Below are 16408 nucleotides of genomic sequence, written 5' to 3'. Positions count from 1 at the left end.
GGTGCAGCCTTCCTCAGATCAGGGAATCTTGAACTGTACAAACGACAAAAAAAAACCAAATAGCGCAAATGCCTAGTGCAGGGCTTAAAATTTCAAGTCCTGAGCTACTAGCCAGGCCTTAAGAGTTACTCGCCATCAACAAACACACACAAACAGAGACACCTGTACACACACAGACATGTACATACACACACATATACACACACAGAAACATATACACACTCGCACAAAGACACATGTACACACACACACACACATGTATACACACACAGACACGTACACCCGCATACACACAGTCACATGTACATACACAGAAATACATGTACAAACAGGCACATGTACGTACACACACACATATATACACACACATACATGTACAGTGGGGATCGAAAGTTTGGGCACCCCAGCTAAAAATTTGTATTAATGTGCATAAAGAAGCCAAGGAAAGATGGAAAAATCTCCAAAAGGCATCAAATTACAGATTAGACATTCTTATAATATGTCAACAAAAGCCATCCTCTCTTTAACTTCAGCTTTTTCACAGATGGCATTAAGTTACCATCCAAAATTTGCTGAAATTTTATTGAATCCATTTTTCCTTCTACTCGTGAGATGTTCCCTGTGCCACTGGCTGCAACACAACCCCAAAGCATGATTGATCCAACCCCATGCTTAACAGTTGGACAGAGGTTCTTTTCATTAAATTCTGTGCCCCTTCTTCTCCAAACATACCTTTGCTCATTCCGGCCAAAAAGTTCAATTTTAACCTCATCGGTCCACAGAACTTGTTTCCAAAATGCATCAGGCTTGTCTATATGTTCATTTGCAAAGTTCAAACGATGATTTTTGTGGTGAGGACGTAGAAGAGGTTTTCTTCTGATGACTCTTCCATGAAGACCATATTTGTACAAGTATCTCTTTATAGTGGAATAGTGTACCACAACTCCAGTGTCTGCCAGATCTTTCTGGAGGGATCGTGCAGTCAAACGTGGGTTTTCAATTGTTTTTCTCACAATCCTGCGAGCTGTTCTGTCTGATATTTTTCTTGGTCTTCCAGATGTTGCTTTAACTTCCACTGTTCCTGATGACTGCCATTTCTTAATTACATTCCGAACAGAGGATATTGACATCTGAAAACGCTTTGCTATCTTCTTATAGCCTTCTCCAGCTTTGTGAGCGTCAACTGTTTTCAGTTTCAGTTTTCTAGACAACTGCTTAGAAGAACCCATGGTACTGATTGTTGGGGCAAGGTCAGATGAGTCTGGGCATTTAAAACCTTTGAGATTGACATCACCTGGTCTTCCTAGACCATGATTGAGAACAATCCATGACACTGGCAGGTCTCAGCTTGGCAAAGGGGGCAGTGCATGCTATAAATTCTGCAGGGTGCCCAAACTTTTGCAGACGCCATTTTTTTGTTTTCTGTTATTTTGAAAGTGTAAATGATGGAAATAAAATCTAACTTTTGTCGACATATTATAAGAATGTCGAATCTGTAATTTGATGCCTTTTGGAGATTTTTCCATCTTTCCTTGGCTTCTTTATGCACATTAATACAAATTTTTAGCTGGGGTGCCCAAACTTTCGATCCCCACTGTACATACACGCAGACACATGTACAGATACACACAGACACACACACAGCCCTATAAAAAGTTGCAGTACCTCGTTGTTCACTCACAGAGCCAGGCACTGCACTCTAGGGGGAGGCAGAGAGCGCAGCACACACTCCTTCCTTTGCTTTCACTGCGCTCAGCTATTGAGCAGTCTGACGGCTCCCATTGCCAATGACAGATCCGGCCTGAGCTCCGAGCCTTCTCAGCAAGACAGTCCTGGGGGACACACTCGCCCCCACCATAATTTCCACTCGCCAGTGGCGAGCAGGTGAGTGGAAATTTCAAGGCCTGGCTTAGTGCATTATCTACAGCACTTTATTAAAAGATGCAAATTGGACTCACAAATCAAAGTAAAGTGGTAGCTTGTCATTCAGAAACCAAGTCATGGGACCGAACGGATGACAGTGCAAGATGCTCCCCTAAGGTGGGAGGACTTCATATCACCTTACATTTGAGGAGGTGGATGTTGGTGGTTAACCAGTCTTTGCTCTGAGGAAGGCCACCAGTACCCCGAAACATGTCATCCATTTGGTCCCATGAGGCTTTTAATAAAGTGCTGTAGATAATGCACTAGGCATTTGCACCCTTTTGATTTTTGTTGTTTGCTTCAGCTTTTGTCAGTGAACACCACTGCCTTTTGCAACAACACTTAAGCCCCATTGCAGCCGTTGTCAGCCTGTTGTTGAAATTATGAGGTTTGCCCCTTATAACAGTCCAAATAAAACCTTTATTTGGAGGTCCAGAGAGCTGGAGACTGACAGTCACAGCTCTCTACTCAGGGGAGAACTGAGCGATCAGTGTTGTTTGATTGCTCAGTTCTCAGTTCAGAGGTAGCTGCAAATAGATGCAGCATCAGACCGATGCTGCATCCACCTAGGTAAGTATCCTTTTTTTTTTTTTTTTTTTTTTTTTTTTAAACCCGAACATCTCTTTTAATTGTACATTTTTTTATTTTGTATAGTTGGTAGAAAGGTTTTGGAAGCCTGTTCTGGATCCAGTCAAATCCTGCTTAAGAGTACAGCTGAGATCATTTCCAGCCTCTGTTCCCTTACACCATGGAATTCTGGGGTAAGAATATTTGAAGGTTTTTGATAAAAAGATCATTTAGAGTTACATCTTCAATGGTGATTGCTAATGCAGGGGCCAGGGGTGCATCTTTTGGTGATGGGGTTGGGACTGAGATGGGCACTTGATGGGGATGTTGATGAGACAGGCTGCAGATGTCTAGAGGGGAGAAGACGTGCAGAAACAAGGCATCAGTTGTGGCAATGGCCATGCCCAGTGAAAATTGGGGAGATTTGCATTGATATTTGTCTTTTCCAAATGGAGCTATACCCAGTAAAGACTTAGGCTTCTTTAGTCAGAGCTCCTGCTTAGTCAGTGCAGCAGTATATACTTTACAGCATGCCCGCTGATAGCAAAGACTGACGGTGCACCTCCCACTGATACCAGGGACTAACCATACACCTCCGGGTGATATCTGGGACCGACAATACACCTTCTGGAGATATCGGGGACTGACCATACACCTCCCGATGATATCCGGGACTGACCATACACCTCCCAGTGATATCCGGGACTGACAGTGCACCTCCCAGTGATATCCGGGACTGACAGTGCACCTCCCGGTGATACCGGGGACTGACAGTGCACCTCCCGGTGATACCGGGGACTGACAGTGCACCTCCCGGTGATACCGGGGACTGACAGCGCACCTCCCGGTGATACCGGGGACTGACAGCGCACCTCCCGGTGATACCGGGGACTGACAGCGCACCTCCCGGTGATACCGGGGACTGACAGCGCACCTCCCGGTGATACCGGGGACTGACAGCGCACCTCCCGGTGATACCGGGGACTGACAGCGCACCTCCCGGTGATACCGGGGACTGACAGCGCACCTCCCGGTGATACCGGGGACTGACAGCGCACCTCCCGGTGATACCGGGGACTGACAGCGCACCTCCCGGTGATACCGGGGACTGACAGCGCACCTCCCGGTGATACCGGGGACTGACAGCGCACCTCCCGGTGATACCGGGGATTGACAGCGCACCTCCCGGTGATACCGGGGATTGACAGCGCACCTCCCGGTGATATTGGGGACTGACAGTGCACCTCTTGCTAATAGTAAGGGCTGACAGTACACCACCTGCCAATACCAGGGGCCATGGCTGCTGATAGAGGGATACAGGCAGTCCTCATGTACGGGGCCTGGACCCCCTCAGGTTAGCAGGGGGGGCTCAGGTACAACATAGGCTGCCTGTGGGCATTCTCATTGCAGTACTATCAATTGTAATTGTGGCCCCAGGACACTCTCCAAGATCGGCAAATTCTGGAGTGGACAGTGAAATTCTGGGTCCCGCCAACCTGCCACTGATTGAAAGAGGAGAGACCTGGGAGAGAAACCACCCATTCAAAATATTCCAGTGTGTGTGTCTGTAAGTGAGTGTATGTTTGTTCTTCTTAAGAGTTGGGGCCCCAGCTGACATAAGGGGCCCTTGTGTCTGGATTACCTCCCCTTCCTTCATTTATGTATCCCTGGATCTTTCAGGCTCTCATCTGTGGGGGATGGGGAGTTGATACATATGGGAAATAAAAGAGTCCATACCAACCCAGAGCTTGTTCAACATGGGCTTATGTGGGTGGGGCACGTGCCCTGCGTCCTGCGACAGGCACACAGACGTACAAGTGCATTGCCTAGCCTGGCTGGGCCTCCCACTCCCAGTAAATGCATTGTGGGCGGGCGGCAAGGGGTTAATCAAAATATATATATATTTTTTTTTACTATACACTAATCTTTGGTTCGGCCCTCCACTACAGTTTTATGTGGCCCCTTGGGAAAATGTATTGCCAGTCCCTGAAGTAGCACTTATGCTGTCCCAGCTTAAAAGTCAGTTCTTGGCAGAGTTTCTCCGGGAAATATTGATGTAACTGTGAAATTTTTTTTTTTTGCATGAATGTCTAATGTATGTTTTTATTTTATTGTAGCATCTTGCTGGTCAATAGGGATTTGAATAAAAGCTTGTATACTGTGCAAGTTCATCCTACTGAGGACATGCAGAGATCAGGTGAGCAAATATTATTTCCCTTTTAAAGCGGAACTTTACACATAACAACATGATAAAAATACTGTTATTTAGCAAGGAACAAACATTCCACATTATTAATGATCCTACCAAAATGAGTGTGTGCTGTAAATTGCCTTCAGCATTGTTCTTGTTGCTTCTTGCCAGAGGCTGCCATTTTGTTGAAGCCCAGAGCCCCTGAGCAACAGTAAATCTATATAGGCTGTCAACAGATCGGCCTCTTTCTCAACCAGGGCCTTTCTCAACCAGGGTGCCTAGGCACCCTGGGGTGCCTTGAGGTTTCTTCAGGGGTGCCTTGGCAAAATGTCTAAAAATTGCCCAAAACTTGTATACAAGCCGGCAGGTGGAAGAAGCCTGCCTTAGTTACACAAAGCCACAGGATTTCATTGTGCACCATTACCACCTTCTAGCCACCGGCAACCTGACATCCAATGACATCAGTTGATAAGGAGGATGTCAGCTGTCTGCACAGCATCCTAGTTTGACCCTCCCCTGCCCCTCTCCATCAGTGTTGGGGTCACATTAGCTCAGCGATGGAGAAAAACTGAGGGAGAGGAGAAACACTGGAATATACTAGTCAGTACCAGGGTGCAAAAGTGTATTTGCTTTGGAAGAATAAATCACCTCTAATGTTGGTTGTCCTCCGTGTGTGGATGTTGCTGCATTATATAAAACTATTAGAATCCTTTTTCACATTTTAGAAGCTGGTGTCTCAAGACTGTCCATAATTTTAAAGGGTGCCTTGACTGAAAAAAGGTTGAGAAACACTGTTCTAGTTCATCCAGCACTCCCCTTCCCCAGACTGACAATGCTGCTGCCCAGAGGTGTCCACGGTACTCCTTTGTGTGTTACTGGCCAGATCACGAGGTGAAAACAGAAGGGGAAAGTCACAAAAAGAAAACGAATGCAGCCACCACATAAGGATTAATAAGCTGCAATGTGTTACATTTTTGGTTTGGGGCTCATTACCACTCCTAGTCTTTCTGCCAACCGTTGTCTGAAGCATCAAATACTTATTTTCCACCATAATTTGCAAATAAATTCTTTCCAAATCAGCCAATGTGATTGTCTGGATTTGTTTTCTCATTTTGTCTCTCATAGTTGAGGTCTCCCTATGATGCCAATTACAGGCCTCTCTCATCTTTGTAAGTGGGAGAACTTGCACAATTGGTGGCTGCCTAAATACTTTTTTGCCCCACTGTGTGTATGTATATGTATGTGTGTGTGTGTGTGTGTGTGTGTGTGTGTATATATATATATATATATATATATATATATATATATATATATATATATATACACAGTGGGGCAAAAAAGTATTTAGTCAGCCACCAATTGTGCAAGTTCTCCCACTTACAAAGATGAGAGAGGCCTGTAATTGGCATCATAGGGAGACCTCAACTATGAGAGACAAAATGAGAAAACAAATCCAGACAATCACATTGGCTGATTTGGAAAGAATATATTTGCAAATTATGGTGGAAAATAAGTATTTGGTCACCTACAAACAAGCAAGATTTCTGGCTCTCACAGACCTGTACCTTCTTCTTTAAGAGGCTTCTCTGTCCTGCACTCATTACCTGTATCAATGGCACCTGCTTGAACTTGTTATCAGTATAAAAGACACCTGTCCACAACCTCAAACAGTCACACTCCAAACTCCACTATGGTGAAGACCAAAGAGCTGTCGAAGGACACCAGAAACAAAATTGTAGACCTGCACCAGGCCGGGAAGACTGAATCTGCAATAGGCAAGCAGCTTGGTGTGAACAAATCAACTGTGGGAGCAATAATTAGAAAATGGAAGACATACAAGACCACTGATAATCTCCCTTGATCTGGGGCTCCACGCAAGATCTCACCCCGTGGGGTCAAAATGATCACAAGAACGGTGAGCAAAAATCCCAGGACCACACGGGGGGACCTAGTGAATGACCTGCAGAGAGCTGGGACCAACGTAACAAAGGCTACCATCAGTAACACACTACGCCGCCAGGGACTCAGATCCTGCAGTGCCAGATGTGTCCCCATGCTTAAGCCAGTACATGTCCGGGCCCGTCTGAAGTTTGCTAGAGAGCATTTGGATGATCCAGAAGAGGATTGGGAGAATGTCATATGGTCAGATGAAACCAAAATAGGACTGTTTGGTAGAAACACAACTCGTCGTGTTTGGAGGAGAGAGAATGCTGAGTTGCATCCAAAGAACACCATACCTACTGTGAAGCATGGGGGTGGCAACATCATGCATTGGGGCTGTTTCTCCGCAAAGGGACCAGGACGACTGATCCATGTACAGGACAGAATGAATGGGGCCATGTATCATGAGATTTTGAGTGCAAACCTCCTTCCATCAGCAAGGACATTGAAAATGAAACGTGGCTGGGTCTTCCAACATGACAATGATCCCAAACATACTGCCCGGGCAATGAAGGAGTGGCTTCGTAAGAAGCATTTCAAGGTCCTGGAGTGGCCTAGCCAGTCTCCAGATCTCAACCCCATAGAAAACCTTTGGAGGGAGTTGAAAGTCCGTGTTGCCCAGCGACAGCCCCAAAACATCACTGCTCTAGAGGAGATCTGCATGGAGGATGGGCCAACATACCAGCAACAGTGTGTGCCAACCTTGTGAAGACTTCCAGGAAACATCTGACCTCTGTCATTGCCAACAAAGGATATATAACAAAGTATTGAGATGAACTTTTCATATTGACCAAATACTTATTTTCCACCATAATTTGCAAATAAATTCTTTCCAAATCAGCCAATGTGATTGTCTGGATTTTTTTTCTCATTTTGTCTCTCATAGTTGAGGTCTACCTATGATGCCAATTACAGGCCTCTCTCATCTTTTTAAGTGGGAGAACTTGCACAATTGGTGGCTGACCAAATACTTTTTTGCCCCACTGTATGTATGTATGTATGTATATATATATATATATATATATATATATATATATATATATATATATATATATATGAGAGAATATGACTGAATTAATAAAGTATTCAGACCCCCTCACTTTTTTTCAGTTTTTGTTATGATGCAGACTGATACTACAGTTTTTTAACCCCTTTGCGCCAGCGCCTCCCAGCCCTTTATAAAGCCAGGTGGCGGGGCAGGGTTTTAGGGTCATGTGATCGCCGTGATTCGCTGTCACGGTGGTCACATGATCGGAAAAGGTCCCAATTGCAAGGGGAGATCGGGACCTTTCCGTGAGTCACAGACATATGTGCTGGGAGTGCGCAGGTGTCAAGGCCCAGACGCCGAGAGGCCCCATATTTGTGTGCGCTCGGAGTTTAGGGGTTAAATTTTGTGGTTTTTTTTTTTTTTTTTCTTTTTTTTTTCCTCTTTAATCTGCACTCAGTACCCCGTAGTGACAAAGTGAAAACTGAATTTTAGAAATGTCTGTCAATTTACAGAAAAACTGAAATATCACATTTGCAAAAGTATTTAGACCCTTTGCCACAACACTTGAAACATCTCATCAACAAGCACTTGAGCTAAATTGGAGCCCATCTGTGGTAAACCAAATTGATCCAACATGATTTGGAAAGGCACACAAAAGGCCTCACAGCTGACAATGCATACTGTATCAGAGCAAAGCCATGAGGTCAAAGGAACTGCTCACAGAGCTCAGAGACAGGATTATTGTAATACACGGATCTGGGGAAGGCTGCCAAAACATTTCTGCTGCACTGAAGTTTCCCAAGAGCACAGTGGCCTCTGTACTTCTCAAATGGAAGAAGTTTGGCACTACCTGGACTTTTCCAAATGCTGGTCGCTCCGGCCAACGTGATTAGCCATTAGGGAGAAGGGCCATAGTAAGAGAGATGAATGAGCTCCAGAGATCCTGTCTGGAGATGGGACAACATTCTAGAAGGACAACCATCACTCACCGATCTGGGCTATATGGCAGAGAGAATTGACGGAAGCCTCTCATGAAAGCCCACTTGGAGTCTGCAAAAAGCATTATTCCACCCAGGGAAAAGGTGCTTAAAGTGGTTGTAAATGTTTGTTGTTGTTTTTTTAATTGAAATATAAACATGGTATACTGCTTTGTGATGTGGTTTTACACAGAGCAGACGCCTCCTTGCTTGATATGGGGGCACTCACAGGGGCGGACTGACCATTTGGAAACTCAGGCACTGCCCGAGGGCCCGGGGTCAGTAGGGGGTTCCATGAGATGCCCCTGGTACCTTTTTCATAGGATTTTTTGAGTTTGGGCAAGGACACAGGGGCCCCATGATCCCCTATTGCCCGGGGGTCCCATGAGTTGTCAGTCCGCCCCTGGGCACTCATGCAAACTCAATCCCAAGTCGGGCTGTGTGCCTCTGTTGACACGCATAGTGCAGCTTGGCCCCTCCCCCTGCTCTCTGCTCATTAGACTCAGGTATTTAGGGGTGCTGGGGGAGGGTGCTAAACATGAAAGGTAATAAAACCTCAAGCCTTTACAAAAACTAAGAGGAGATATAGTAGTGATATACAAAGCTTTAAATGGTGACCCTAATATCCAGAGGAAACCTTTCTTACGCCTCTAAAAGAAGAAATGCGGCCACACAATGACGTTCGATAAGAAGCTGTTCAATCCTAAACTGCATAAGGGGTTTTTTACTGTTCGAGCGGTAAGGATGTGGAACTTCCTTCCACAGTTGGTGTGCGGGGAGTGTAGGGAAATTCAAAAAAATGTTGGATTTGTTTCTTAGTCAGGCCATAGAGGATGTGATTTTCTATCAACCCAGTCAGTATTGACAAGGGAATCCCTACTGTGGCGCTATTGTGTGTTCCCGGCGGAAGCCGTCCCTGCCAGGGGAACACAATGATCATTGCTAGTGGCTGTAGCCGCTGGCAATAATCACATACTAGAAATCTGACATTCCGGTTGTGCCCAAGTTGATTGATGGATCGACCTGGTAACAATTGGCCTGCCTATACATCGAATCTTGGCTGGTCCCCACTGAATCGGCTGCAATTCAAAGCATCTATGGCCGGCTCTAGCTAGCACAGTGTGCAGGTATATTGAGAATGGTAGTGGCATAAACACACACACTTGTATTGAACTGGATGTGTCTTTATCCAACTTTACTAACTATGTAACAGTAATCTGCATATCAGGATCCTTGCTTGAAAAAAATGAGCAATTAACTAATGGTTTTTCGCACTTTTTGATTTTTCGGTCCTTTCCCACCTGGAACTCTCTTCGGGAATCCCGGAATATCCCCCCAGTGGAATTCTTTTTGATTTTTCGGTCCTTTTCCACCTGGAACTCTCTTCGGGAATCCCGGAATATCCCCCCAGTGGAATTCTTTTTGATTTTTCGGTCCTTTCCCACCTGGAACTCTCTTCGGGAATCCCGGAATATCCCCCCAGTGGAATTCTTTTTGATTTTTCGGTCCTTTCCCACCTGGAACTCTCTTCGGGAATCCCGGAATATCCCCCCAGTGGAATTCTTTTTGATTTTTCGGTCCTTTCCCACCTGGAACTCTCTTCGGGAATCCCGGAATATCCCCCCAGTGGAATTCTTTTTGATTTTTCGGTCCTTTTCCACCTGGAACTCTCTTCAGGAATCCCGGAATATCCCCCCGGCGGAATTCTTTCGATATCTTCAATTGCGACACTGGCTGCTCTCGCTGCGGGGCACTTCTGCTTTCCCGTACCAGAGATCTGCCTTTGAACAGCTTTGCCAGCAGCGTCCGGGCGCTCCGGGCCTTATATCCCTTCTTTATGCAGCTCTGAACAGACGCTCGTCGCATACTTCTCTTTCCTATGTTGTTCAGTGGGAGCGCAACCTGGGAGTGGCTGTGGATCCGGAGGACTGGAATAAGGCCTGGTCACTCATAGCTAAATGCTCATTTAATACGACCACACTGGAGGCAGCCTATAAGGTATTGTTTCGTTGGTATTGGGTTCCGGCTCGGTTGGCCCGGGCTAACCCTGCCTGTAGTGATCGATGTTTTCGGGGTTGTGGCCATCATGGAGATGTATTGCATATCTGGTGGTCATGCCCGAGACTGTTTCGTTTTTGGTCTCGTGTGTTTGGCCTCCTTTTCACCTTGTTCCATCTCTCCATACGCCGGGATGCTCGGTACGTCTTGCTTCATTGTCCCATACCGGGCCTCTTGGCTCACCAGCAGAAGTTGGCTTCCTATCTGTTTTTATCGGCCACTAGAACAATTGCTCAGGCCTGGAAGAGTCCGTTTGTCCCTCTTCAGGGGGTGCGGGATCGTATGACCACTATGATGCTTAACAAACAGATGTCGAGTATCTGCAACGACTCCCAACGTCAATTTTTGAAAATATGGGAGCCGTGGTTGCAATATGCCTTTCCCTCACTCCCCCTGGCTAGTCTGGGGATGTAATGGCGTTCGGTATTGGCGCTCTTGGACCCCTGCTCTTTGCTCCCCCCCCCCCCCTTTTTTTTTTTTTTTTTCTTTCCTCTTTCTTCCTTTTTCTCTCTCTCTCTGTTTTTGGTGTGACTGGACAGTTCCATTTAGTTGTTATAGGCAGTTACATTAATGTTTTGCAACTTGTGTGCCATTGATAGCCCCTGCGTGGGCGTACCTTTTGTCCTGTTGGCCTTAGAGCACTGTTTTTCCTTTTTTTATTTTGCATTTTTTTTTTATCTGTGCAAATTGATAGCCCCTGCGTGGGCGAGTTTTATTGCCTCTGCTTTATATTGTTTAAAAAATTTAATAAAAACCATTGAAACAGAAAAATAATGAGCAATTAAAAACTATAAAAAATTGGTTTTACAGGATTTCCCTGTTTAGTTATTCCTGTCTCTTCGTCTTACTAGATATGAAATGTATCCTGGAACAGCGGCGGGCAGCTCTCCGTTCATTTTATACTCTTGCCATGTCACGTTACTTCCGTCCAGACCACCAGGATGGGAAAAGTGAGTTTACTGATTACAATTCCGATTTATTTTAGTACCATCTGAATGTTTGTTTTTTTTCAAATACATAAATTACAACACAAAGCCACATCTTATTTCAAAGAAATTGTAGAGCTGTCTAGTGACACCACAAGATCATATGCACACTTGGACACCCTTTAACCACTTCTCGACCGGCCGTTGCATATAAACGGCCAGACGGTGGCAGTGCAGGGTCGGGTGGCCGTTTATAAACGGCCTCCCCGCACCCTGCTTGTGCGCGCTCCCTCGGAGCGCGCAGCACCGTGATCCGGTGCCCGCTGTGTCCTCTGGACACAGTGAAACACCGATCGTCGGACGGGACCTCTGTACGAGGTCCCGATCATGTGATCACTGATTGGCCAATCAGTGATCACATGCAAAGTAGTAAGCAAGATGTCACTGGTGACATCATTGCTTACTACGTGTGAAATCTGTGAATGATCACAGAGGTCACATGGTACAAGGCTATTCACAACAGCCTTGTACCATGTGACAAGCTGTGACCAATCACAGCTCACTCAGTACTTCTCAATGAGTGCAAGAATGCAGCCAGAGAGAAAGAGAAATGATTGCTTTTATACCCATATAGGATGTAAAAGCAATCAGTGTAAAAAAAAAAAAAAAAAAATCTTCATCACCCCCCACAAGTAGTACAGTGTCACCATGGTGACACTGTACTGCTAGGGTGACTGTATGTAAAAAAAATAAAAATAAAAAATAATATAAAAATGTAAAAAAAAATGTTTAAAAATTATAATTTTTGGTTATAAACTAATTTGGATTTTTTTTTTTTTTTACTAAAAAGATAACGGAATAAATTTTGGCAAAGATTTATGATGAAATATTATTTATTTGCAAATTTTTTTAAAAAAGTTTTGGACTTTTTCATTTACATAGCAAAAAAAAATAAAAATCCCAGCGGTGAATAAATACCACCAAAATAAAGCTTTATCTGTCTCAAAAAAATGGTAAAAAATTCATTTGGGTACAGTGTTGCATGACCGCGCAATTGTCATTCAAAGTGTGATAGCGCTGAAAGCTGAAAATTGCCCTGGACAGGAAGGGGGTAAAAGTGTCCAGACTGGAAGGGGGTGAAAGTGTCCGGACTGGAAGGGGGTGAAAGTGTCCGGACTGGAAGGGGGTGAAAGTGTCCGGACTGGAAGGGGGGGAAAGTGTCCGGACTGGAAGGGGGTGAAAGTGTCCGGACAGGAAGGGGGTAAAAGTGTCCGGACTGGAAGGGGGTGAAAGTGTCCGGACTGGAAGGGGGTGAAAGTGTCCGGACTGGAAGGGGGTGAAAGTGTCCGGACTGGAAGGGGGTGAAAGTGTCCGGACTGGAAGGGGGTGAAAGTGTCCGGACTGGAAGGGGGGGAAAGTGTCCGGACTGGAAGGGGGGGAAAGTGTCCGGACTGGAAGGGGGGGAAAGTGTCCGGACTGGAAGGGGGGGAAAGTGTCCGGACTGGAAGGTGGTGAAAGTGTCCGGACTGGAAGGGGGTGAAAGTGTCCGGACTGGAAGGGGGTGAAAGTGTCCGGTCTGGAAGGGGGTGAAAGTGTCCGGACTGGAAGGGGGTGAAAGTGTCCGGACTGGAAGGGGGTGAAAGTGTCCGGACTGGAAGGGGGTGAAAGTGTCCGGACTGGAAGGAGGTGAAAGTGTCCGGACTGGAAGGGGGTAAAAGTGTCCGGACTGGAAGTGGTTAAAAAGAAAAAAAAAAAAAAGACTTAGATCTATGTCCTGTCAGATATAGAAATGATTCTTTAAAGCTGAATTCAAGGAATTCCGCCACTTTGTAAAAAGGGAAGGCACACTTTGAGTTAAAGTGGGAGTAAAGGCAAAACCTAACGAACTCTAAACCTATTCTCAGCCACATTCTAAGCCAAATCTAGCCCTGTAAAGAAATAATCGCTTTACTTGCCTGTTCTGCATCTGCTCCGGTCCAGCGCCACCCTCTGTGTGCAGGAGAAAACCAACAATGGCTAAGAAGTGACCTCACCCATAGAGTTACTATGGGGCTTCCATTGTCGGCTGCCACTCCTACACATTGGGGCTGCCGCTGACCGCTCAGAGTGGGACCGGACCGCAGCGCACGTAGAACAGGATAGTGATTTTTCTTTACAGGGCTAGATAGATTCGGCTTAGAATGTGGCTGACAGTAGGTTTAGAACTAGTTAGGTTTTGATTTTAACCCCAGCTAGTTGCATGACATAGCCTGGACTTGTCTCTGTTATTTTCATTTGACAGGTTGATTGTTCTGCCAGAGGGACATTCCAGGATCTGAGAGGAGAGAAACACTCAGAGTAGCTATGCCTGCCCCTTCCCCTCTGCTGCCAATTCACAGAAGCCTTTGTATTTTGTGAATGTGTTCACATAATGCCAAGGCTTCTGTGATTGGACAGGAGGAGGGGGTGGACAGGCATAGCATTTGCAGCGACTCTACTGTTGAAGATGCAGAGATCTGAAGGATCAGTATCAAAACACAGCAATAGCGACGTCCAGGAGATGTCATGTACCTCTATGGACTTAACCCAGGGGTGCAAATCGAAAACAAAAATGAGAAGCGCACCAACCTTGCGCATTAGCTCACTAACCAAAGTTTATTAATTGTAAAATAATACTCACAAACAGCGAATAAAATCAGGCATATAGGTCCTCAAAGGGACCTGAAAAGTAGAAAGCCAGCGCGGATCCCATCGTGGGGGTAGATACTCAGTACAGCTGACGCGTTTCGAAGGGCATCCCTTCTTCATCAGAGCTCCTATTTTACAATTAATAAACTATGGTTACTGAGGTAATGCGCAAGGTTGGTGCGCTTCTCGTTTTTGTTTCGATTTGCAGTGTTGGTCGGGGCTTCCCCAGCCTTGTTTGGAGCTGTACAACTCTACTTGCATTGGTGGTCGATCTTTCCAGGTCTGGTTCCATCTATTCGCCACCCGCCTGAGTCCTTGAGCGCAGGAGATTTCGCTTATGATCTTAACCCAGGGGTGTCAAACTGGCGGCCCTCCAGCTGTTGCAAAACTACAAGTCCCATCATGCCTCTGCCTTTGGGAGTCATGCTTGTAACTGTCAATCTTGCAAAGCCTCATGGGACTTGTAGTTTGGCAACATCTGGAGGGCCGCCAGTTTGACACCTGTGACTTAACCCATAGAGTGCCTTCACAAAGCAGCTGAATTCTTGGAATTCAACTTTAAGACTTGTATATGCTGTGAGCAGCCATGAAGTCATTAAAAGAATGTATAGTGGTTTTTACGCATTATCGTTCTTTATCATGCCTGGGATTCTCACTTTTTTATGTTAGTTTTTTCATATGCCGCCAATAGGTGCTTTCATCTACTTTTCACAGTGTTTTTCAAAGATTTCTTGCCTCTGTTGAAAGTAAAAACTGTCAATAGCCCAAGCTAAAATTTACACTCTGATCAATGACTCGTCCTCCTGTTCCCCCCTCCCTTGAAGAGGCTTAGTCTTAGGCTAGCTATAGACAATTTCAATTTAAAAAAAAAAAAAAAAACAAAAGAAAAAAAACCCCACAAAGCTTTAGTGTCGCTTTAATGTAGAAAAAAATGGGTAATACAGTTTTAGGATCCCATATTAACCACTTCCTGTCCGGACACTTTTACCCCCTTCCTGTCCAGGGCAATTTTCAGCTTTCAGCGCTGTCACACTTTGAATGACAATTGCGCGGTCATGCAATACTGTACCCATATGAATTTTTTACCATTTTTTTGAGACCGATAAAGCTTTATTTTGGTGGTATTTATTCACCGCTGGGATTTTTATTTTTTTTACAATGTAAATGAAAAAGTCCAAAAGTTTTTTTAAAAAGTGTTTTTTTTATACAATTTTGCAAATAAATAATATTTCATCATAAATCTTGGCCAAAATTTATTCCGTTATTTTTTTAGGAAAAAAAAAAATCCAAATTAGTTTATAACCAAAAATTATAATTTTTAAACATTTTTTTTTTACATTTTTTTTTTTTTTTATATTATTTTTTTTTTTTTTTTTTTTACATACAGTCACCCTAGCAGTACAGTGTCACCATGGTGACACTGTACTACTTGTGGGGGGTGATGAAGATTTTTTTTTTTTTTTTTTTTACACTGATTGCTTTTACATCCATATAGGATGTAATGCAATCATTTCTCTTTCTCTCTGTCTGCATTGTTGCAGTCATTGAGAAGTACTGAGTGAGCTGTGATTGGTCACAGCTTGTCACATGGTACAAGGCTGTTGTGAATAGCTTTGTACCATGTGACCTCTGTGATCATTCACAGATTTCACATGTAGTAAGCAATGATGTCACAAGTGACATCTTGCTTGCTACATTGCATGTGATCACTGATTGGCCAATCAGTGATCCCATGATCGGGACCTCGTACAGAGGTCCTGTCCGACGATCGGTGTTTCACTGTGTCCGGAGGACACAGCGGGCACCGGATCGCGGTGCTGCGCGCTCCCAAGGAGCACGCACAGCTAGAAAAGGTGGGTGCCGTTTATGAACAGCAACCCGCCCCTGCACTGCCACCACCCTGCCGTTTATAAACAGTAGGCGGACGGCAAGAGGTTAAAGTCTAATTAGATTTAGAATTAGTAGAACTAAAAGCAAAACTTTTTTTTTTTCATTTTGGGCGGAGTAAGAGAGGGTTATAAGTCCTCATACACACGGGACGTTTTACAGCGGCTGTTTTTGGCTTTTGACATTTTTTTTTCTACAGCCAGTAAACCCCCCAGCATGTTATCCTATGTCCAGACACACACAGACTGTGATCAGTGTTTTTTGGCTGGAAAAATGCTCTAAC

General features: G+C 44.9%; 1 protein-coding gene across 1 annotated transcript in view; it reads left to right on the top strand.

Annotated features, from left to right (window-relative positions):
- Nucleotides 1-16408, top strand: part of FUZ (fuzzy planar cell polarity protein) — a 68071-nt gene that overhangs the window by 47653 nt on the left and 4010 nt on the right. The window contains exons 8-10 of the mRNA XM_089659333.1: nucleotides 2578-2684; nucleotides 4608-4687; nucleotides 11497-11595. Coding sequence (XP_089515459.1) covers nucleotides 2578-2684; nucleotides 4608-4687; nucleotides 11497-11595 — 286 coding nt within the window. The remainder of the gene's footprint in view (nucleotides 1-2577; nucleotides 2685-4607; nucleotides 4688-11496; nucleotides 11596-16408) is intronic.

Source organism: Staurois parvus, unplaced genomic scaffold, assembly GCF_062004578.1.
Source record: "Staurois parvus isolate SC_StPar_1 unplaced genomic scaffold, SC_StPar_1.0 ptg001149l, whole genome shotgun sequence".
NCBI classification, from domain to species: Eukaryota; Metazoa; Chordata; class Amphibia; order Anura; family Ranidae; genus Staurois; species Staurois parvus.
Note: the sequence above shows the minus strand (reverse complement) of the source record. Positions and strands in the feature narration are given on the sequence as shown.